The sequence below is a fragment of the Puma concolor genome, chromosome E4, assembly GCF_028749965.1.
Source record: "Puma concolor isolate L17-30 chromosome E4, mPumCon1.1.hap2, whole genome shotgun sequence".
NCBI classification, from domain to species: Eukaryota; Metazoa; Chordata; class Mammalia; order Carnivora; family Felidae; genus Puma; species Puma concolor.
Genome location: NC_141683.1, coordinates 8,743,573 through 8,768,129, shown reverse-complemented (window position 1 = coordinate 8,768,129; position 24,557 = coordinate 8,743,573). Strand labels below are relative to the sequence as shown.

The following is a 24,557-nucleotide window of genomic DNA, read 5'->3' as shown; positions in this document are numbered from 1 at the left end:
TGCTCGGGAACACACACTAAAGAGCAGAGGCGAGGTCCAAGTCCATGTGAGACGGACAGAGCATAAAGATCTGGGGTTTTCCCAGGACCTTCACTACCCATGAGTCCTCCTCAGATCCCGCCAGCTTCCACCTTGGGAAGCTGGGCTGCCTCTGTTAGGTCAGGTGTTCTCGAAGCGCCAGCAATGGGGAGAGCTGGGGTTACAACTCGCTAACTACACAGAACCCTCGGAGGCTGAAAGTTCCTGTGACGGGGCCGACTCCACTGTGGACAGTCATAAAGGCAGTCACTTTCAGGAGGTGCCATTCCGGGTGCCCCAGAGACCCCGAGGATTTCGAAGGGACCCTTCCGAGGTTCCAGGGCAACGGCGTTTCTGGGAGCCGCAGACTAAAGACAAGCCCCCGCCTCGAACATTCTGCTCAACGGGCCAGAGTTTTAAGTTTCTGTCCTGCACTCTGTTGAGCCCGCCTTCTTCCCTCACTCCTTCAAAGTGGATTTGGTGCCAATCTCGGCAAAGAATATAACTAGGATTTAGGGTCCTCTTAGCCGTGAACCTGCCAACACAGCCCAGTTCAGCCTTACAGATTCAGCCCCATCCACGCCCCAGCAGCGTTATGTACGAAAGCTGGAGAACCCTGGAGAGCTCCAAGACCCATCACTTAAAAAAATGTATCAGCTGGGATAAAATTCAGCTTTCTGACATCATGGTGTTGTCTATTAGAATGCATCAGTTCTTATATACCTTAGCTACCTACATGATCTGCTGAAAAAGCATTTTACCAACACCATTTGCTGAATAAAATAATTTCTTTCCTTTCTGTCTAATAGACATCTCTAGAAGCTTTCTTTATGGAATAACCTCAGGGTGAATCAAAGGCTGATTCAGGTAGGGGGTTGTTTTTGTTTTAAGGGATGGGGTTGAGGAGGGCGATGATACCTAATTAGCAGAAAGCTAATTGATCGTCTGGTCATCTATCACCACCACGCTAAAAACAAAACCAATAAAAACAACAGAGTCAGCTATTAATAGCCAATTTGGCAACTCTACCCACGTACTACTAAAGTAAAGAATGACATTTTTACTTTCCTGAAGTTACCTGATTTTAAAAAAAGCTCCCACAAGGAATGGTCACAGAAAAGTGGAGAAGATACATCTCCCCGACATATGAGTGAGGAGTTTAATGCCATAATTTCCCTACAATCTGTTATTTACTATAATTAACAATATAACTAGTATTAATAAATTACTAAACACCCAAAGTGTGTTAAGTAGGATTCAGTTCTTGCCCAGAAACTAAGGAAATGATTTGTTAGTTTTTTTAAGAATAAGAAATACAGATGATCACCACCCTACTTGTATAATTTGTCCTGTACCAATGGGAGTTTTTCTGAGTTTCTGCTTTCCCACATCTTTATTATTTAAAATAGGCAGATATCCAGGAGCATATTAGCCCTGGCCTCTCTTAGGTACCAGTAATCTAGTCCATGGAAGTAACACAGGACAAGCTGACTCCCTCTCTGTCTACACAAGTCCACACTCTCTCCATACTGAGTGCAGTCAGGTGGTGTTCTTATAAGAGCCCATAAACTAAGGCTCAGAAACTGGATTCCAGGGCAAGCTCTGCCCTTCACAGGATGTGTGACCCAGATACACAAGCTAAGCCTTTTGATCTCCATTCCCTCACCTGTATCAAAATGGAGAGGGTGGCAGTTCTGGTCCCGGGTACCCAACCACAAAACTGTCTTGAGAGACGGGGCGCCTGGGTGGCGCAGTCGGTTAAGCGTCCGACTTCAGCCAGGTCACGATCTCGCGGTCCGGGAGTTCGAGCCCCGCGTCAGGCTCTGGGCTGATGGCTCAGAGCCTGGAGCCTGTTTCCGATTCTGTGTCTCCCTCTCTCTCTGCCCCTCCCCCGCTCATGCTCTGTCTCTCTCTGTCCCAAAAATAAATAAACGTTGAAAAAAAAAACAAAATTTAAAAAAAAAAAAAAAACAAAAAACTGTCTTGAGAGACAAGTGCAATGCTGTTGGCAACAGCGTTTTACTCATTTTGGATGAGCGGAGAACAATGACAAGGGGGTTTAAATCAAGTAAACAGTCAGTTCTTCTATGTTGCTGGCAACCTGAGCTAAGAATAAAGCCAGTTTTCAACACCTTCCAGCCTAATATCCATCGCAGTCATGGGTCTAGTGGGGGAAGCCATCCTCTGGGCCCTTCTTGTGCCCCTGGAGTTTGGAGGGAGTTAAATGGATGGCAGGTCTAGATAGGTTGTTATAACCAGGCTTAATCTTGAAGGTCAAGTAGGAACAGCACTGAGTAGGAAGAACTCAAGAGGCTAGCTAGAGACCTTTATAGGAAATATCTCCATCTGTCTTCCCAAGCTATCCCACAGGTGAGGGCAGACTCTGAACTCTACAGTGATGGATCGGGTTGGAGAAGCTTCAGGGATCAGCCCGCTACCTGGGCTCAGCATCTCCTGAGATCTTGGGAAGTGTCTCCATGAGCCAACACTGTGGCAAGAATGTATGTTGTCTCCCGAGAAAGTGAACAGAAATGACTCACAGGTTCTTACCACCAGATCGCTTCTCTTTTCCTCCCCTCAAACCCTCCCCAGGCTTATCTGATCGTTGAGCTTCCATGCTTGGCTTCATGCTTCACAGCAATTTTTTCCCCCTCATAAAAGAAGGGACTCGGTAGAAATCCATTTCAAAGGTAGACGGGAGTGCAATAATGAAACTTTCTTCGCTTTAAAATTTAAAATGCCTATTTCTACTTTAAAATTTAAATTTTCTATTAAGTTTGCATTTGCCTTGTACCTAGATAGTCCTGAGTGGACTGTACAGGGTCTTTTGATTTGCTTTTGCTCCCTCTTCTTTCGTGACTCTTAGAAAAGAAAGCCGGAAAGCCAGCAATTTGATGGAAGTTAACTACAGAACTTCAGGATAATGCTGCATTCAAAAATGTGACAACAAACACACCTGTCGCCTACTTGTGGAAGAACGACTGGTGTAAGGGCCTTTTGCTCCTACTGACCACAGGAAGCAGAATGGATATGTAAATTCCCGTGTGTGTGCGTAGAGGGGAGGGTCTCTTAGAGAGAGGAGCTCTGTTATTACGTACACTTTACATACTGCTTTGTAATTTAAAGTCTTTCTTATGCTCTCCTTCATATGGTCTTTGTGGTCCTGTGATGCCAAATGCACAGCTCTTTGCCATACATCACCAGCTTTTGGGTGGAATATGTGGACCACTGGGTCCTACGGGCCATCCGTGGAGTGTCAGGACTGGAATCCAACTTTGTTGCCTACAGGGGTCCCCTGAGACCTTCTACTCTTCTTCTGGAGGGAGGTGAGTATCCTATTCTGTATCATATACAAAAAGAACATGTTTGACTCTCAGTTGAATGGAGTCTGGGTACAGCAAGGGCTTTAAGGCTATGTTTTAGTATCCTTTCCCGTAGGATTCCATGAGTACCCAGAAGATAAGGAATCCTCCCCCAAATGAGCAAACAAGGGCCCTAGGAACCCAGCGACCACCCCACAAATCAGGTGATGACTCTGCTAATGACCTCTATTACCTTGATGAGACCTGACTGCACGCCAGGGGCAAATGCTCTGGAGCCCCAGCCTGAGTGTTTGTTATACTGACTGGTAATGTTTCCTGAAATCATCGCTTACAACTTACGTTTTTAAAATGCCTGAATGTCCAGTGTGCCTGGGTTTTTAACAGTGGATTTGGTAGACTCGAGGGTTTGGATCGAGGATTTGGTGGACTCCATTCTGACCAGGGACTCTGTGTTGAAGCGCAGAGGCTGGCCCCTGGGGTCTGTGTAAGCCCCTGAGTTAAGAGGTTCTTCGTCCTTCCTAAAAGGTCCTGGCACCCAATGCCCTCATGGCCATGGTTACCTGCTCGTACTTCTCCAGCTCCGTGTGGTAGATCTGTCTGATCTGGGACAGCTTGGCTCTGTAATCGGAGTGCTCCACAGAGTTGTCTGAGCCCGCGCCTCCCGAAGCCGCTGCTGCGGCTGCGGCTGCCGCCGAGCCACCACCCTTCTCGGGGCCCGCCACCCCCTCGGCCAGCAGCATGTTGTCCAGTCGCATCAGCTGGGGGTCTGTCGGCTCCTCCTCCTGGGCTCCCCGGATACTCAAGACTGCAGAGGGACACAGTGGGAGGGGAGGGTTAGTGGTAACCCAAACGAGCAAATGACGAAAAATAAAAACAAGGCTCAGCAAATCACCAAAGAGCTTGCAAAATGGCCTCTGCAGAATGGGTGAGGGATCAGGTGAGGGGATACCGAGAGTAGGGGGAGAATGCCAGGAGAGGACTGCTTTGTTCCAGAAAGTAATGATGCTCCAGCTACCCAGAACAGTCCAATTCACAGGGGCAGAAGGTAGAGGGAGCTGGGGACAGGGGCCTGGGAGTCAGTGTTGCATGGGGACAGAGTTTCACATGGGGAAGGATGGTGGAGTGTCACACGGAGACAGACAGTGGTGACGGCTGCACTACTGAATGCACCTAATGCCGCCGAACTGCACCCTGGACGCTGAAAAATGGTCAAAATGAGAACTTCTGTTATGTCTATTGTACCACAAAGAAAGTTCAAAAGTAAAAAATTTAATTGTAACAGAATATAATCTTCACGTTCATCCCAAAACTGCCAAATTTTTAATTCAAGAAAAGACATTTCCTTCTTCGTTTCTAATTTTAGGTTTCCACGAGTTTGTGGTTTTACACTCATTGACTCTGTAATATTTGATCAGCCCGAATTTTCACATTTCCAAAATAACCTAAGCCACGTACATCCAGTCATTTTGGATGGAAATGTTGAGACCTTTCCTGCAGACCTGCAGGGAGGGTAGAGAAGTCTAAAAAGGCAAGAAGATATCTTGCATGTCAATGTCAATTATTCTTCAATAAAAAAAAATAAAATAACAAAACAGCACGAAGGCAAATTGGCCGTCAAGTGGGGAATATTCATCTCTGGACACAGAGATCTCTCCATTCCAGGGGAGGACTCTGTCCTGTTCGAAACCAGGGTGAGACCCATTTAACAAGCTGTTTTGGACATTCAGAGAAGCCAGGTAGGGTGGAGGAGCCTCAGATGGATGAGATGGCTGCTTTTTATTAAAACGCCGTGGCCATTTGGGTGGGGGGAGTGGTTTGGACTGGAAGAGATCAAGTGTTTTAGTAAATCAGCAGAAGAGCCAGGCAGTCTCTTTTTACTATCCTCATACAACCTGCCATAAAATAAATCACTCATCTAAACCCAGTTTAGCTGTCAGCAGCCAAGTCTTTGTTGAGAGGGAACATGAAAAGAATTTCCAATTAAAAAAAAATGGAAAAAAATTGGGGGTAAGTCATGGGAAAGGAGGGAAGTGATTCAAGGCCGAGGAGACAGAGTCCTACATCCGTTTCCGTTTGGGGATTGGGATAGCAGGCATGATGTGGCCCGACAGATACGCAAGCACTGGAATGATCCGAGAATCAAGAGCGGTTTCCAGGTAGGGTGTCATCTGGGGAGCCCCAAAGGCGGGGTGTCAGTTTCAGTCATCTCCGGAGCCCCAGCCAGGCAGCCCCACGGGGTCAACACCAGGAAGGTGGGTATGAGCTCAGTACGAGGGAGCGTATAAATGTTCAGGGCATCCTATCACACAGAATATCAGCATGACCACACGCTCCTGGCTTCCAACAGGCATGACAAAAAGCAACCTCGAGCGTCGTTCGGAAGGAAATCCCAACTCCTGTGCTGAAAGGGACCCTGCAGCTGGGCTCTCACGACACATGAGACAGCCAAGAGGCATGCTGAGTCACGCGGCCCAAGAGGGGCAGTTAGAGCAGAGGGTAAAAGGCACCGGGTAGAAGGGCAATGAAATAAGAAAGGGTCGCGGGAGGGAAGGGAGCCAGCTGGGGTGGAAAGGAGGAAGCCTGTGCACCTGTACACAAACACCATGCACGACCGGCCCCGGGTTCTGCGTTCACACCGGAATCCTTAACATTCTGCTTCACCAAAATAAAATTACCATACGGGGGATGGCATCGTTGAAGTTTGCTTTGTGGACTTTTTCTTTTCCAGTGAAATCCTTCTCTTGTCGGTCCAGGACACTCACTGGGAAATTGCCCCTTTGACTGATCTTTGAGTAACGTTTGGTCGTGTTACTCTGTCCCTTGAATTTATTTACCCAAACCTCCAAAGTCCTGTGAAGAACCTATCACCACTAACAGAGGTTTCCTTAAGAAAATAATTCAATGCCGTACCCATTTCCTGCATTAGACACCCTTCCCGTCCCCAAAGGAACGAAAAGAATGGGATCACCCAAGCACCCGGGGGTACAGTCCCTCTTCTCCGCACCTTTGCAAGTGAGGGCATTCGTGTGTGCGGTCTGTGGGCGCTTCTCTACTGGATTTTATTTGGTGAATTGTAATTGCTTTATCAACAAGAATACTTATGGGTCGTTTAAAAGTAAAAGATTCACCTCTGAGCCATTCTTTTACATTTTTTTTAATGTTTACTTATTTTTTTGAGAGAGAGAGACAGAGCGCGAGCAGGGGAGGGGCAGAGACAGAGGGAGACACAGAATCCCAAGCGGGCTCCAGGCTCTGAGCTGTCAGCACAGAGCCGGAGGCGGGGCTCGAATTTGTGAACCGCGAGATCATGACCTGAGCCCAGGTCAGGTGCTTTGCTGACTGAGCCCCCCAGGCACCCCTCTGAGCCATTCTTAAGAAACAAATGTAACTGCCCCACTTTAGCTTGGGCATTAATTAAATTGTGCCGGGGCAAAATTCTACTCTCTTATCCACTCGACTGAATCTGGTGTCGCACATCCTCCAGAAGAGGCCACGGACTCCGGGAGAGCAGCCCCTGCACCCTCCCCACCCCCTCCAAGACTGCCAAGAACCCCCCCACCCCAAGATGCTTGAGCCAATGGTAATGCCTCCAAGTGGATCTTCCTGGTCACTCCATAGCCAATCCCTAGTGCACGTGAAAGATCTTATGATAATTTCTGGTCTCAAGGAAGGTAGCAAAGAGAAAGAGAGCGATGTCATCCGAATGGTCAGGATTCGCCCCATGAGGGCCAGCCTATAACCTGTCTACCCAAGATGATGGCAAAGACGCTGAGACAGCACATGAGCCTGGGACAACCTCACTCAGTCTGTCAGTTTATTCCATTAGCAAAGTTCAATTAGGAGAAAAGTAGGAGAAGCAGGGATAGATAGTCACAGACCAGAGGTCCGGCCCAGTCCCTCCACGTACTAGGCAGGGAGCCACGGGCATGCTCCCACCACCAACATTCACTTCTGAGTGTATTTTCCCTTTCCAGACCCGCACGGTTTCACCTACCCCCTATTCTCCACCTTTTCTTTTTAAAGTCATTTTTAAAAACATTTTATTCATTTATTTTGTGAGAGAGAGAGAGAGAGAGAGGGAATCCCAAGCAGGCTCTGCAGCTGTCAGCACAGAGCCTGATATGGGGCTCGAACTCACGAACCATGAGATTACCACCTGAGCCAAAATCAAGAGTCGGATGCTCAACTGACCGAGCCACCCAGCTGCTCTCCACCTTTTCTTTTCTTTTTTCTTTACTTTACTTTTCTTTTCTTTTCTTTCTTTTTACTTTTTAAATTTTTTTAATTTTTATTTATACTTGAGAGACAGAGACAGAGAGAGAGAGTGCGCAAGCAAGTGCAGGGGAAAGGCAGAGAGAGAGGGAGACGCAGAATCCGAAGCAGGCTCCAGGCTCTGAGCTGTCAGCACAGAGCCTGATGCGGGGCTCGAACTCATGAGCCGTGAGACCATGATCTGAGCCAAAGTCAGAGGCTCAACCCACTGAGCCACACCCAGGCGCCCCTCTACCTTTCCTTTGAAACAATCGATGGGATACACAAACTCTCCACACAGACTCTGCACACCCACCTAATTAACATTTTGTTGGTCTCGAAATCCAACTGGCTTTAAATAAAACAAGACAGAAAACTGCTGAGATCAGCAAAGCACACTGAAAGGATACACTGTGAGCCCCAAACCACCATGGAAACTTCAGGTCAGTCACACAGTGCAAAGCACTCATCTGTATTGACTCTTTTTTTTTCCCCCTGCTCAGGTAGAGAGGACAGATTTAGTTGAGGGGGGAAAAACACAGTGCAAATGTTAGCACTTAACTTAGCTTTTATATCATTGTACGGATCCTATGTATCATTGTAAGCAAATACTCCTTAAAAAGAAATTTGGATTTAGTAAGATTTAATACAGCTGGTTTCTAAACGTGGCCAGTAAGAAACTGGCCTGATGGAATACAGTGCACCTTAGCCTAGATGTTGCTTGCATTTATTTATTAAATTTTTTTTAAGTTTATTTATTTTTGAGAGAGAGAAAGAGAGCACAAGTGAGGGAGGGCAGAGAGATAGAGGTATACACAGAATCAGAAGTAGGCTCCAGGCTCCGAGCTGTCAGCACAGAACCCGACCTGAGGCTTGAACCCATGGACAGTGAGATCATGACCTGAGCCGAAATTGGACACTTAACCGACTGAGCCACCCAGGCACTCCTTTACTTATTTATCTATTTATTTTTTTAAAATATTTATTTTTGGGAGAGCACAAGCAGGAGAGGGGTCAAGAGAGGGGAAAAGAGGATCCGAAGTGTGCTCTGCACCAACAGGCTGACAGCAGAGAGCCCGATGCAGGGCTTGAACTCACAAACCACGAGATCATGACCTGAGCCCAAGTTGGATGCTCTACCGACTGAGCCACCCAGGTGCCCCTGTTGCTTGCATTTATACTCAGAATTCACAACTCATAAATAGGTCCCAAACCAGAGAACTGATGAAAATGAAATAATATAAAGATGGGGGGAAGGGAGCAGTCCTCTCCAAATTATACCTTTTAAATGATACTGAAATCATAAAGAAAATAAAAACTTTCAGGGTATGTGTCAGACTCCCCCACTATATGTGTGTGTGTGTGTGTGTGTGTGTGTGTGTGTGTGTGTGTGTGTGTGTATACACATGTATACATATACACTCACATAATGTATACATATATGATGTGTATATATAATGTATGTGTATAATGTGTGTATATATTGCATATATATAATGTACATATATAATGTATATATACTGTGTGTATATATGTGTGTATTCATATAATGTGTATATACAATGTGTATATATATATGTAATGTGGGTGTATATATATATATATATATATAAAGTGTGTATATAAAATGTGTGTATATAATGTGTACAAATAATGTATATGTAACATGTATACATATAATGTGCATGTAAGTATATAGAATATGTATATAATGTACATATATATAATGTATGTATATAATGTACATATAATGTATATAAATAATATATAATTATATAAGTGTATGTAATGTATATATAATGTGTATATAATGTACATATTGTATGTATATATAATGTGTGTATACATAATGTATCATAATGTATGTATATATGTATATGTAATGTATATGTGTATAAATAATGTATATATAATGTGTGTATATATATGTGTATATGTCTATATAATGTGTATATACTGTACATATTGTATGTATATATAATGTGTGTATATAATATATATGATGTGTGAATAAATAATATATATATAACGTGTGTGTATATAGTGTATAATGTGTGTATATATGCATATGATATGTGTATGTATAGTAACATAAGCAAGAGAACACATTCATCTTCCACTACTTCACATAGAAGATTCTGGTTCTGATGGTCTTGGGCTGTGTCTCTATGCTTGGAGGAGGCATCCATGGCAATAAACCGCATACACCTTATTTCTACCCAGAAGGAGAATCCGTATGAACCATTATAAAAATGGGTGTTGGGATTCACGGATACGGAAACTGTTCAGCTAGTCGGTTTAAAAAAAAAAAAACCAACTTCCACCAACATTAAATAAATAAATGAAAAGGGTGATATGTCTAAGGAGAACTGATGCTACCTATTTATTGCTTCAAGCCAGCACACTGGTGTGTAGGAGACAAAATGATTATTTAAAAGCTCCTTTTTATCTCTGTGGCACCATGCAAGACTCAAATGAACCTTTCGCCAGGACACCAGAGATGTTAACACTCATCCTCCAAGATCCAATTTCCACCAGCGGAGCTGTTACCTAATCCAGCAACCATCACATATGATCAGGTTTCTGCTTCTCTGATGGGCGCCCTGCGCTCTCTCCCCCCCCCCCCCCACCACCCCTTGCTCCCCCGTCCAGCAGCTTTTACTGAACCAGGTTTTAAAGGGCCAAGTCCCCTGTTTACAGCAGTGTATACAGGGTTTTAACAGTCCGGAGTCAGGTCTGTACTCGTCCACTATCAGAGGACGTAATCAACTGCGGTGGGCTCGCTATCCAGGGGGGCTGCCCAAGGAGGCAGTTAACCCTTTTGCTAATGACCGCCAAGGAAGGAGTCTCCTCCTTGCACATCTACCCCATCTTGTATCAGACCAGTCAAGGCAGGTGAGTGATTTATGTAGAAACTGTCACGAGCCCTTTGAAAAGCATCTGATGTCACATTGCCATGGCTGGCCCAGGGGTTAATTCTTCTTCCGTAAAACTCCCAAGATAAGGGGACTGTCCTAGCACAGTCGGAACTGCTCTCACCACTGGTCTCCCGCTGTTCTTTCTTTCTTTTTTTTTCTTCAGAGAAAGAGAAAAACAAACCAAACCCAAAGGCATATTCAAGATCCTTGGCAGGGGGGGCTGCATGCTGGTTTTGTCCTTGTCTGAACAACACGGATCCTGAGCAGCTCCAGCCTATGCCCACTAGAGGGCACTCTTTCTTCACCAAGGATGGGTTCTGCAGGGAGGGTCTGGCAGTTTCCAGTTCCCAAGTTAGCCTTGGGGGAGATGCCCCTGCTTAGACTCAACTTTCACGGTGGGGGCTGGTGGCGGGGGAGGAGGGCAGATCTACAGAGAGGCTTGTCTTCAAGGGACCTAAAGGTGGGCTGGGGGACAGAGATACTGATAGAGATATAGAGATAGAGATAGCACACAGATAACAGAGATAGACAGAAGACGACAGGTGGTTTGAGGAAGGGCATGAGGAGGCCTGGCCAGGGTAGATGCCCTCACACTCTCTGGCCAATGTCTTTGCTTGATTGGAAAGTGTGAGACTTAAACCCCCGCGCAGGGCGTTTCATCGTCCATGGACTAGTCTTCACTACACATGACCAGGAAGAGTCGGGAGAGAGCAACTCTCCCAGCCTCCCCCAAGACTGTTCCGCCATCTCTAGGAGAGAAGTGTGGGATGGAAATACGTTGTCCTTGCATTTTTAGGGGTACAGCCAAGTGCTGGCCTCCTGAAAATATCACAGACACCCCTAGTATTTGTTCATCAAGTACTTGTACGTACCGAATTGTGTCACCTTATAAAACATGAAGTCCAAAGTGCATAGCGGATGATTCAAGATGACAAAGGCAATGTCACAACAAAGTAACTTTCCCCCCAAATCGAAGCAAATGGGCCACAGCCAAGACTAGAATCTAGAGTCTTAGACACCTTATTCTTGACCACAACATTAGGATGCTGACTCTTTCACGAACAGTAGTTAAGTGGACATGATATCAACTTGGGGGGGGGGGTGTGCACATGTGTGTGCACGCACACAATGTCTTTCCATGCGCAGATGATGACTAACATTCTGGGGAGAAGACAACCAGAGATGAGGCAGGGAAGGAAGGAAGGAAGGTCTTCTTACCGACTTCTTAATTTCTTTCAATTCCTCCAAATCTGGTCCCCTTCAATCACCTCTTTCTGCCAATAGCACATAAACAGTTAGAGCCACAGTGCCACGGGACAGAATGCCCTCTTCTCTCTCGGCCAGAGAAATCCACTTATCACAGTCCTATCCTATTTCGAATCTCAGCTTGGCACCCTCCCCCACGAAACCTAACCTAGTAATAGCCCAAAACAAACTCCCTCACCTCTGAGCCACCAGACCATGTGCTGTCTACCCTACGGCCACAGGGCATCGCAGAACACCCGAGGTCACACCTAGCAGCTTGCCAGAGCAAGGCCGTGAGCTCCTGAAAGGCAGAGAAGACCTGTCCTGCATCTGGGTGTCCCCCATGTGGCCTCTCAGAGCCTCGGGCGCTAAGCACCTGTCCAAGCATTTCTTCACATGTAAAAAGAGCGAAGGAGGAAAAGATGGGGGGTGGTGGGACCCAAAGCCTTTTGCCTCACCATGCCAGGAGGGAGGCGGGGGGTTCCCGCGTGCCTCATCCCCTAGGTGCCAGTTCCAGGCTGGACCAAGGCCAGCATGCTCTTGGATCAAAGGCCTTCTCCCACGTCAAAAGTCTGCCTTTGCAAATCTGACGATTCCAAACAAGCAAGTCTAGGCTGTCATTAAGCCAGAGTCTCCGGGACCCGGAGCCTGGGGTATCCCCAGAAAGCCGACGTCATCCACGAGGAAGGCTCTGGCTGCTGTGGCGAACCGGGCACGTGGCCAGTGCCTGGGAAGAACTCCCACAAGGGCTGACAGAGGCCCCCGGTGAAGGGGCCGTGCACACGACGTGACCACAGCTGAGCCCTGTGAGGAATGCTCAGTCCACTTACATCACTGACCACAGGCACCTCTAAGGCTCCAGGAACGAGGTGGGTGCTGGGATTTGCAAGAGGAGCCAGCCATGGGCTCCAGCTTCCAGAGGCCCGTGAGTCCTAGTCCTCTGGTCCCTTCTCGCACACGACGCCAACCGCCTCGAGGCCTGCGATGGGCACAGAAAGTCGCCAGAGGAAAACCCTCAACCAATGCACAGCCTCCTCCCCGTCCTCCTGGTTCTTTCGTTTTCCACAAGCCCGATCGCACCCGCAAACCAGGAACTCCTCAGCTCGAGCTGAGAAACGACTATGACATAATTTGATTCTTCTACACCAAAGGAGGGACCGCAGTCTCCAGTTAGTGGCTTGAGGCTCAGGGTAGTGCGTCCTGATGCTCTTAACCCCTCGTTTGTTTCACGGAGAAGCTTATTTTCGTGTGCTTTTAAAAGAGTGCCCATCAAACAGTTGGAAACGATTAGCAATTCAATGCCCTGAAGTTTCCAGACCAGCACTCTAGCCGGCTATTGGTCAGTGCTTCTGGTTAACATGGGGGGCGCCAGCGGCCACGGGAGCGGAGACCCTCCTGGTGCCCCATGCCTGGTGCACGCTGGGCTTGGGGCTGCCTTGTCAGGTGAGAAGGCCAAGGTCACAAAATCTTCAGGTGCTGGAAACCACGCTGGGACTCTGTGCTGTGTCTCAGCCCTTCAGAAGCTCAGGGACATGAAGGTGGGACCCCAGCTCCAGGGTCTCTTTAAGTGCCACCAGGGATTTAGCTACAAAGATAAGATGTCCTATGGCTCTTTCCCCTTTCCTTCTGGGTCTAGATGTGGCAGATGGACCCAGAGAGGGGACCTAAGGGCCTTAGTGAATCGGCAGCAAGATTTTGAGATGCCTCAAATACCTCATCCTACAAATATTTCCCGAGCATTCCCTTCGGCGCCAGGCACCGTGCTGGGTATCGAAACACGACGCGATGCCCTTACTGCTTCACATGCAGCCCACAGCCACCAAATGTGCAGGGCTCCGTGGGAGGTTTTCGGGTGGGGCGGGGGGGGGGGGGAAATAAAATTATAGGACACTCTTGAGATGATTTTAAAGTTTGTTTGTTTTGGGGGGTTTATGTTTTCGGGTGTTCTTTAGAGAAACACATCGCGATTTTCTTGTCACCTCTCCTTCTGGGCTAGGCTTCGGCGGGCCTGGTCACATGCGTTTTCTCCTTCTCAGGCGATGCTCGGGCACGGATCCCATTCACACGTCCCCTGCTTGGCACAGGAGACTCCCCGGGCCAGCTGGCAGAGACAGGGCTTATGTGCCGGGCAGCAGGCTCCTGCCTTTCTGGATGGGTGCCGGCTGCCTGGGCGAGGGGCTTTGGTCCTTAATAGCTCAAGCCTGGACGGCAGCGCGGGGAACCCCTTTGCCCGAAGAGTCGCTGCAGAGGCCGGTAGGAGGGCGTGACCCAGGAGCCCTGGACGTGTGAGGCCTGCTCTGCACGCGGTAGCCCAGGACGCAAGAAAGGGTCTCCTACCAGGCTGTACATAAAAGCATCAGGACTGGATAGCGGCCCGCTGTGCGTTCCCAGGCGATGCACGCTTTCTCTGCCACGGGAGTCTCTGAATGAGGTGACCGCTGAGGAAGTGAGAGACACTCCTCAATATTCTCTTGCCTAAAGATGAAAATGTTCCGTGGCTTGGAGTCTCCGGTAACTTCTCTGCTTCGCTGCGAGTGCTAACACGCGGTAGATTTCCTTTCCCGTCATAGGTTAATATCCCCAAAGTGCGTGAGTACACGCCCAGGGCCCTCTTCCGTCAGCTCCACAGCCCGGCACGGAGAAGGATCACTGGTACAAAGTCACATGCGGGATTCCCACGCCGTGACCCGGCCCTTCCCTTCAGCTCGGCTTCCTTATCACCCAACCGTCAATAATAATATCAGCCACGCCATAATTCTTATTAAGGATGAAATAAGGTCATTTTTATAAAAGCACATGTCTGTGCTCCGTAACTGGTAGGTTTTCAACTGTTGGTTAAACCCGAATCAATCCCATTGAAAAAGGTCCCTTTGGGAGGAATGAGAAAGCAAGACAGATTTAGAATTAAGAGTTTGGGTTCTGTATCTTAAGAATCAGCAACACAGAAGGAACTGGGATAAGTCAGTGAGTGTTCACACACACACACACACACACACACACCAGTTCCCCCCCACACACAAGTATGCACGCACATGCACACGTACACTCTCCCCCAGTTCACACACACACACACACGCACATGCACACTCTCCCCCAGTTCCCCCACACACACGTGCACACACACACACGTGTGCATCCACATGCACTCTCCCCCAGTTCCACACACACACGCAACCAGTTCCCCACACACACACAAGTACACACACACTCTCCCCCAGTTTACACACACGCACACGTGCACATTCTCCCCCAGCTCCCCCCCACACACGTGCACACACACACACACATGTGCATGCACACGCACACTCTCCCCCACTTCCCCCCCCACACACGTGCACACTCTCCCCCAGTTACACACACACACACGTGTGCATGCACACGCACACTCTCCCCCACTTCCCCCCACACACACGTGCACACTCTCCCCCAGTTACACACACACACACACGTGTGCATGCACACGCACACTCTCCCCCACTTCCCCCCACACACACGTGCACACTCTCCCCCAGTTACACACACACACACGTGTGCATGCACACGCACACTCTCCCCCACTTCCCCCCCCACACACGTGCACACTCTCCCCCAGTTACACACACACACACACACGTGTGCATGCACACGCACACTCTCCCCCACTTCCCCCCCCACACACGTGCACACTCTCCCCCAGTTACACACACACACACGTGTGCATGCACACGCACACTCTCCCCCACTTCCCCACACACACACGTGCACACTCTCCCCCAGTTACACACACACACACACGTGTGCATGCACACGCACACTCTCCCCCACTTCCCCACACACACACGTGCACACTCTCCCCCAGTTACACACACACACACGTGTGCATGCACACGCACACTCTCCCCCACTTCCCCCCCACACACACGTGCACACTCTCCCCCAGTTACACACACACACACACGTGTGCATGCACACGCACACTCTCCCCCACTTCCCCCCCACACACACGTGCACACTCTCCCCCAGTTACACACACACACACACGTGTGCATGCACACGCACACTCTCCCCCACTTCCCCACACACACACGTGCACACTCTCCCCCAGTTACACACACACACACACACACACGTGTGCATGCACACGCACACTCTCCCCCACTTCCCCCCCCACACACGTGCACACTCTCCCCCAGTGACACACACACACACGTGTGCATGCACACGCACACTCTCCCCCACTTCCCCACACACACGTGCACACTCTCCCCCAGTGACACACACACACACACACACACACACACATGTGCATGCACACGCACACTCTCCCCCACTTCCCCCCCACACACACGTGCACACTCTCCCCCAGTGACACACACACACACACACACACACACATGTGCATGCACATGCACACTCCCACTTCCCCCCACACACACGTGCACTCTCCCCCAGTTACACACACACACACACACACACACACGTGTGCATGCACACGCACACTCTCTCCCACTTCCCCCCACACACACGTGCACACTCTCCCCCAGTTACACACACACACACACACATGTGCATGCACACGTACACTCTCCCCCACTTCCCCCCCCACACACGTGCACACTCTCCCCCAGTTACACACACACACACACACGTGTGCATGCACACGTCCACTCTCTCCCACTTCCCCCCCACACACACGTGCACACTCTCCCCCAGTTACACACACACACACACACACGTGTGCATGCACACGCACACTCTCCCCCACTTCCCCCCCCCCACACGTGCACACTCTCCCCCAGTTACACACACACACACACACACGTGTGCATGCACACGCACACTCTCCCCCACTTCCCCACACACACACGTGCACACTCCCCCAGTTACACACACACACACACACGTGTGCATGCACACGCACACTCTCTCCCACTGTCCTGTGATTCCAGGCAGGCTCATTTTCACACCATCACAGACCAACCAATTGATCCTCAGCCAACAGAATAAATTTCAAGTATCTTTTTTGTCCTCTTTCTCCCCCCTTCACGTTCCTAGCTTCCTAGTCTCCTCCCAAGCACGTTTAAGAACCTTGCTTCCTCTGAAGCCTGAAGACTCCTCTCTTTACACAGAGCCCCTGACGTCGGTCTTCCTGAGTCTCGAAGCATCTGAGACTCCCGGACCTGGCAGAGCTCGCTCGGGAAGACTCAGCCCTTCGAGAAGCTGGAAGACCCTTCTGGGAACCACTTAGCTCTGACGCAGCCTCCGCCTGGGTCAGACAAGCTAGCCTGGCTGCTTCTCATTTCCACTTAAAAATAAATAAATAAATTATAACCAAAGAGAAGAAAGCCTGTTCACCATCAAGGTCTGAGCAAGCTTGTTTCAGTTTACTTTCGGGTGGGATTCAGACCTCACGATCATCCTTTGCCGCAGGGGCATTAAGGAACCCCACACTCAAATGTTAAAACAACCGGATGTTGCCACATTTCTATCATGTGTGGTCTTACCATCTTGATATCGTTTCATTGTCTTGGGACGACGCATGCTTTTCCGGTTCCTGGTGACAAGTGGGATTTCCTTGCCTGTATTTACAGACTCGATCATAGCAGAAGCATTTTATTTCTCCAACCTTCCAAACAATTTCATCAGAATTTCGTTTGAAATAAAGAACATTCTGTTCTCATACAGCATCCTTCCCAGTTTTTGAAAACCACAGAATAATTCAAAGGCAGGTTTCCTAATGCAATGTGCTATTGACCTTAAGGGATCTTCCCACAAGACAGCGATAACGGAGTCTTAGCCTGCTCCATGACTATTCCCCACTGCACCAATCACAGGAGACACGTACTAGTACGAACAGTACGCCCTTGCCCTGCTCGAGTTAGCTCACACCTCCGTCGATGGCCAGATGACCGCCATCGACAGAGGTGTGCACCCCAAGGACAGACAGGCCATGACATCACGGATGGCAAGCAGCAGATTCCAGCAGAGTAGACGCAGGGTCTGGAATCAAGAAATGAGGTGCAACATTCTAGTTCAGTCCATCCTTTGGCCTCTTTCACTCAGTCCTTCTGTTTCTCTCTCCATTAGAAACACGAGCCCCTTGACTCTATAAAGAGGATGAGAACTTGAAGTGTGGGAGAGAAAAATGACGAGTGTGTTTATCTTGAACAAGACAAGAGAAAGGGACTCCCTGAGGCTCAGACTACTGTTACCACTGCGACTCCCATTGACGATGAGCTCATTTCACATAAATGGTATGTTGACTATGCTAATATTATGTCGAGATAGGAGATAGGACGGAGTGTGCGCCCATCTCCTACTTGGGGCCCGGGAGATGGGCTACCTGGGGAAGGGCCTGGCAAAGAGTGTGGACGCAAAGGTGAAGGATCAGGTTGATCCGTCAGTGTCTTCCAACATATTCCTCTCTGTAGAGACGGAACATTGGCTTTTAGCTGAGTTCATGGCCACTGAGAGATGCTTTCCAGCTTCCCTTGCAGCTAGATGTGGTCGTGTCGTGGGTGACAAAATTCTAGAGACAGATGAGTTGAGGTATAATATAAAACTTCTAGGAATGTCCTTAAAAAGAAGGAATGTCTTTCTTGCCCCTCTCTCTACTCTTCTATTAGCTAGAACATGAATATAATGGCTGGAGCTCTAATAGTCACTTTGGACCATGAATTGGCCTGGGGAATGGAAGCCACACCAGGAAGAAGTTATCATACTCTAGACACCAGCCTGGATGGTCACCTCTGGGCTATATGAAAACGAGGAGAAATCAACTTGTACCTGAATTTTGTTTAAGTTAGTTATTTTGAAGGTTTTGGAAGTTCCTGTGCTTTGGGCAGCCTGGCCAATCCAAGCTAATAAGAAGGAGGGGGCGGAACAATTCTGCAAGGGGGAGAGAGTTCACGGTGGTTAGTGTATTACAGAGATCACGACAAAGGGGCAGATTTAAGACCCAGAAGCAAGTCACAGAAAAACCCGAGTCGCTACTGGGGAGAATTTCTTCCTGCAGAAGGAGAAGGTTTAGAACAGATAGAAAGAGGGCTGATCATCAGAGGGGCCTCTCTGGGAACTGCCCTGGCTAATGAGCAGATGCGGAGGGGGGAAGATCCAGGAAGTCTGGGGCCGGGGAGCAGGGAAGGGGGTCCTCTGAGTCAGGCTGCTGGGTGACCTGTAGCCTAGAGTGGGGAAGACGGTGTTGGCGGTGAGAGGCAGCTGCACGTGGAAACCAGCTGAGAACATTCTGCTGCCTCCGCGATGAAGCAGAGAGCGAAGGGAGGCTCTGTCCTGACCAGAGGAAAACTAGGGCGGACCAAACCATAAACCTGGAGGCAAATACAGGGGCAGGAACCACACGGGAGACTGAATTCTCACAAACCACTTTGGGCCGCTGTAACTCGCCCACCTACATACAGCGCGTATTGGGACATTCCCTTATGCGAGAGTAAAATAATGTTTGCATCCTAAGCAGCCTGCAGGATCTGTTGGTTCCAGAGGACGGAACGGGGACACAGGAGAAGGAAAAGGGAAATCCTAACGCAGCGTACTAACAGAAGAAATCACGTCCGCTCACGTGGTTGGTGGAAGAAACGCCGCAGCTGAAGGACAGCGGGTCTATTTACGGGCGCCCCAGGTCCATTCCAAAACACATGCCAATTAGCTTTCCTTCTTCCATGACCACACACAACACCTGTGACCCCAGACAGCCATCTCACAAATGCATACAAGGTCAGGCAGGTCCTTCGGGGAGAGTCTACGGATGATCCATCACCACTCGTTACAAAAACCACTCTGAGCACAGGCCTTGCTGCTAATGAGTCACCGTGCCAGCCTCAGACACACGGAGCTGCAGGATCCGCAGGCAAACAGGCCGCGGGAGAAGCAGGATGCTTTTGCTGCGTCTCAAAACTTTCCAAGTAGCCTCCGAAAGCTCTAGGTCTTGAGTGACAGGGATGACCGGATGGCACACTGGATGCCGTGTCTGGATTCTCGCCCTAGGCACAAAACGCTGGTGGTGGTGGTGGCGGAAGGGGCGGGGAGGCTATTTGAGATTATGAGTTCCAGACTGCAAAACATGCCTTCACTAGCCCGGTCACTGGATAAAAGAGAAACGTCTCCTGGGGACCACGAAAGGTCTCGGATTGATGTCTTAAGGGAGGCGTGACATTTCTGCATTGGGGAAGAGCCCATGGAGCCATCATTTCCTACCTCTGACATCTCGGGACCTGTGCCTTTCCTTGGGGAATGAGCCCCGGTGGCCCTGACCTCTTGGACGGCCCTCCATGGCGCCTCGCCCTCTCCTCCCAGCTGAGCCCAGGGGGCTGAAACCTTGAGTGCATTAACCCCCGGCGGACGAGGGCTTCACTTTCCTCGAACCTGAGCACAAGCATTCAAATCCCATCCTGAACAGAGCTTCTCAGATGCCGAGTCAAGTTTCCAGGGGGACATTTTAAGGGAGAAGTAGATTTCGAGTAAATGATTGCAACTTATCGAAAATAATGTGCTACTTAGCGTCTGCGGCAAACATCCTGGCAGGCAGCTAGGGGAAGCAGCGCGGGAGCAGATGGGAGCGATTAGGCTCCGAGTTTCAGACGAGCGTTTTGTTGTCGTCTCCGCTTGCTTTTACATCCTGGTAAAATCCAGAAGAAGGGGAGAAGGGAGAAGGGTCCTCCGGCCCATCCCTTCTCTCGGCGCACTCGAGACGGGGCCCCTCCCGCCCCCCACCAAGCGTTCTCGCATAGGGGGCGCCTCCCACCGTGGGGAGGTACAGTGGCCATCATGACCATCATCATCAAAAAGCATTTAGCACCGCAAGGCGCTAGCTAAATGCATCAACGGTTGACAGAGAGACAGATGACAGGCCATCTTAATTTTCCTTTAAAGATCTGCCTCCCTGAGGCTGGGCCTTATTTACTGTGGTTCTTACTATATTTATCTGAAGAGGTGTCTTGTTTTCTCCTCCACTGAGTGAGCCAACATCCCTCGCTGACCCACAAAATAGCTGCTCTCAAGCTGACGCGGTGTGGGAGCTCCCCACCTGTTCCACTGGCCGGACGTTCGCAGTTAGCACGGCCCTACTCAGGGCCTTTCCTGCCGCAACTTCTCTGGGCCACATCTGGCCTCAGGGGAGGATGACACCGAGGCCCAGAGCGCCAAGCATTCAGCAAGTGCCCGGCAGATCGGACAGGAGACTCGAGCTGTGCCCACTTCAGTAAAGGCCTTTGCAGGGGCTCGGCCTCTCCGGGGTCGCAGACGCATGGTCATCTTAGAAGCCAAATTTGCGTTTCTCTTCCGGGGCCGCCTGCTTCCCAGTGGCACTCGGCTCAACTCTGCCAAACTGGTCATGTCCACTTAGGTTTCGTGACAGCCTCGCAGCTCAGTTAAAATAAAAAGCTCTCAGCCTGTGCAAAGTGTTACCGGCCTTCACGATTTCCTCAACCCTGCCATCTGACAAGGACCCAGGTCCATCCACTTGTCGCTCAACAGACACAGACTGCGTCTCCACTCTCTGCTAAGGACTCTCTGCTAAGTCCTGTATTTCAATCAGAAACGAGTCTGCAGGATCACGGGAGAAAGAGATGCATTAGCTCATGACACAAAGCGAAATGGATAGGTGTGTGGACAACTGTATGAAAGAACGGAGTTAGGGGTGGTAGTTTCTTGCGTGGGAATTAAACTTTACAAAGCGGCTTATCAAAAATGAGCTCGTCTGCATGAACATTCTGGGGTATTATTAAACCCTTTATTCACATGAGGGAACAGAAGCACAGGGGGGGTCAGATGGACTCACGGCCGCACAACTGGTTATGCCGTTCACTTTAGGGCTTTCCCCCTACATCACAGCTGCCTCAGGTCTTAGTGCGGCCAGTAGCAAGCGAGGGCCCATGCCCGGAAACACCCACAGGACTGGACTGGGACCCCAGGGCCTGAATTAGCAGCTGGCAAGTTTCACAGGTTGGAGGCCAATGCGAACATTCATGGTGCTGTTTGGAGAATTTCGTTTCTCTGCTCTCCTGAACTGGCCTAAACCAAGGAGAACTACGAGCAACACGTGGTTTTCCCAGCTCCAATGCCCTCGATCCCGTTCGGTCTTAAAAGTAACCCCCAAAGTCACAGAATTGTTTACACGCTAGACCGTCAAAATTACAGTTGTGAGAACAACTTTTTTTTTTTTTAAGCCTGATTTGTTTTTGCCTCTTATAACGGTGGATGCGGAGGTGAAATCCTGGCAGCCGTCCCATTACTCTTTTCGGGAACGACGGCATTGGCTTGCTCGTACAAGACCTTGGTGCTGGGGTTTGACACCACACGGTGGGAGACGCCCTCCGATTTCAGGCTCTGTTCCCAGTGTGCAAACCACAAGTATGGGTCCCCTCTGTGCCGTCATACATGGCCAAAATGGCACACGGGATCACACAAGTGGGAAAGTAAGATGCTCTGAAGTCCTGCCGCGAAGGAAGTGCCCGATGCCTGGATCAAGTTGCTCAGTGTGCGCACTGTGTATATTTCCTTTTCCTAGAAAAAATTAAAAGGTCTGGAGCCATCTCAGCCTCTCCTCCTCTTCTTCAAACACTATTTCCAACAGGTAATGATGGAACCATGACAACTTTAGGGCAAAAACTGGCTAATTTTAAGACTCCATCAACCAAAGCAAATTATGTTTATGTATTTGTTTCCTCTTCGAGGGAGGATCCCAGAGAACCGACTTCGGTCAAGACCCAGACGTTTCTACTTTAAGCAAACATTCAACCAATACTGCTGGTCCTAAAACTCAGGATGGCAGGGAGTTCAGAAAGGATGGAAAGAATCATAAAGAGAATAAAAAGCAGGGGTTTCCCTAATTCCTCTCTGCCTTGCTGCTACTGTGTTTGGAAGGACATTAGACTCTCAAAACATGATAGTCTGGTCCCTGCTTGTGTCCTGTGGGAAAACGCCCAGGTTTGGCTCGATGGTCGGAGTCTCTGGGATACAATATCACTATTCATTTTCTGACTCTAAAAACCTCTGGATGGCTAATATTAACAACTCAGGCAACAACAGATGTTGGTGAGGATGCGGAGAAAGAGGATCTCTTTTGTGCTGCTGGTGGGAATGCAAACTGGTGCAGCCACTCCGGGAAACAGCATGGAGGTTCCTCAAAAAATTAAAAATAGATGGGGCGCCTGGGTGGCGCAGTCGGTTAAGCGTCCGACTTCAGCCAGGTCACGATCTCGCGGTCCGTGAGTTCGAGCCCCGCGTCGGGCTCTGGGCTGATGGCTCAGAGCCTGGAGCCTGTTTCTGATTCTGTGTCTCCCTCTCTCTCTGCCCCTCCCCCGTTCATGCTCTGTCTCTCTCTGTCCCAAAAATAAATAAACGTTGAAAAAAAAAATTAAAAAAATTAAAAATAGAACTACCCTACGACCCAGCCATTGCACTACTAGGTATTTATCCAAGGGATACAGGTGTGCTGTTTCGAGGGGGCACATGCACCCCAATGTTTACAGCAGCACTATCGACAATAGCCAAAGGATGGAAGGAGCCCAAATGTCCCTCGCTGGATGAATGGATAAAGATGTGATGTGTGTGTGTGTATATATATATATATGTATATATATACGCACACACAATATATATACATATACACACACACATATATATGTGTATATACATATGTATATATACATACAATGGAGCATCACTCGGCAATCAAAAAGAATGAAATCTTGCCATTTGTAACTATGTGGATGGAACTAGAGGGTATTATGCTAAGCGAAAAAGGTAGGTCAGAGAAAGACAAATATCATATGACTTCACTCATATGAGGACTTTAAGATACAAAACAGATGAACAGAAGGGAAGGCAAGCAAAAATAATATAAGAACAGGCAGGGGGACAAAAACATAAGAGACTCTTAAATATGGAGAACAAACAGAGTGTTCCTGGAGGGGGTGTGGGAGGGGGGATGGGCTAAATGGGTAAGGGGCACTAAGGAACCTACTCCTGAAATCATCGTTGCACTATATGCGAATTAACTTGGATGCTAATTTAAAAAAAAAAAAAGGTTAAAAAAAAGAAATAAATAAATTAAAAACGCCTGAGATCATTTCAAAGATGCTAAGGTGAGTTTTAAAATGTGGTTTTCCTGGACAATTATCCTTTTGACAGTCAAGCCTTTACTCAAAGCAAAAAGGCTTGTACCATGAGCTTCTGAATGACAGCACACATACCCTATCTCTCTCACACACACAGAAAACACACAAATGCACAACCACGAACCTAGAGTAGACAACCAGTCTAAAGTTTTCACTGTGACTTAGAAGCTAAAGCCATACATACAACGATGGGCGCAAAACTCATAGATTTATAATCCCTTCAAATAAAGAAGAGAAAATTCATCAATGCACATCAAAGAAAACTTTCATTGCTCATATTAGGCTTAGAACGTGGCAGTTATTTTTCATAGCTCTGTTTTAGTGGGCCATACCCCTCTGCATGGCTCTCTGGATTTATCCTAGAAGTAGAAATTAATTCAAGTTCAGAAGAAAAAGAAATCTCCCTGGGGGTACAACTTCTCCATTTGGAGAATATGCTGATATTCAGGAGACAACAATTTCCCTAGAAAGGGGAAGGGAAGAAGGAGAGTTTGGGGGAGGGGGGTGGGAAGAGGATTAAGAGAGGAAAGTGAAGGGCGAAAAGGCAGGAGAAGAGAGGGAAATCAAGTAAGTCTCAAGACGTCCGTGGATCAAGATGCATTACACAGACGACATGTCCAGTGGTTAGGACATAACACAGTGGCTCTTCTGTCTAAGCCTCATGTCACAGGGGCGCCTGGGTGGCTCAG

General features: G+C 48.8%; 1 protein-coding gene across 4 annotated transcripts in view; it reads right to left on the bottom strand.

The window, feature by feature from the left end:
- PBX1 (PBX homeobox 1) overlaps positions 1–24,557 on the bottom strand; it is a 298,333-nt gene that overhangs the window by 53,936 nt on the left and 219,840 nt on the right. For all 4 annotated transcript variants that reach the window (XR_015246429.1, XM_086694767.1, XM_086694765.1 and 1 more), the window contains one exon: positions 3,902–4,146. Coding sequence is in view for 3 of the 4 variants with exons in the window: in XM_086694767.1 (XP_086550893.1) it covers positions 3,902–4,146 (245 nt within the window). In the remaining variant the exon portion in view is untranslated. The remainder of the gene's footprint in view (positions 1–3,901; positions 4,147–24,557) is intronic.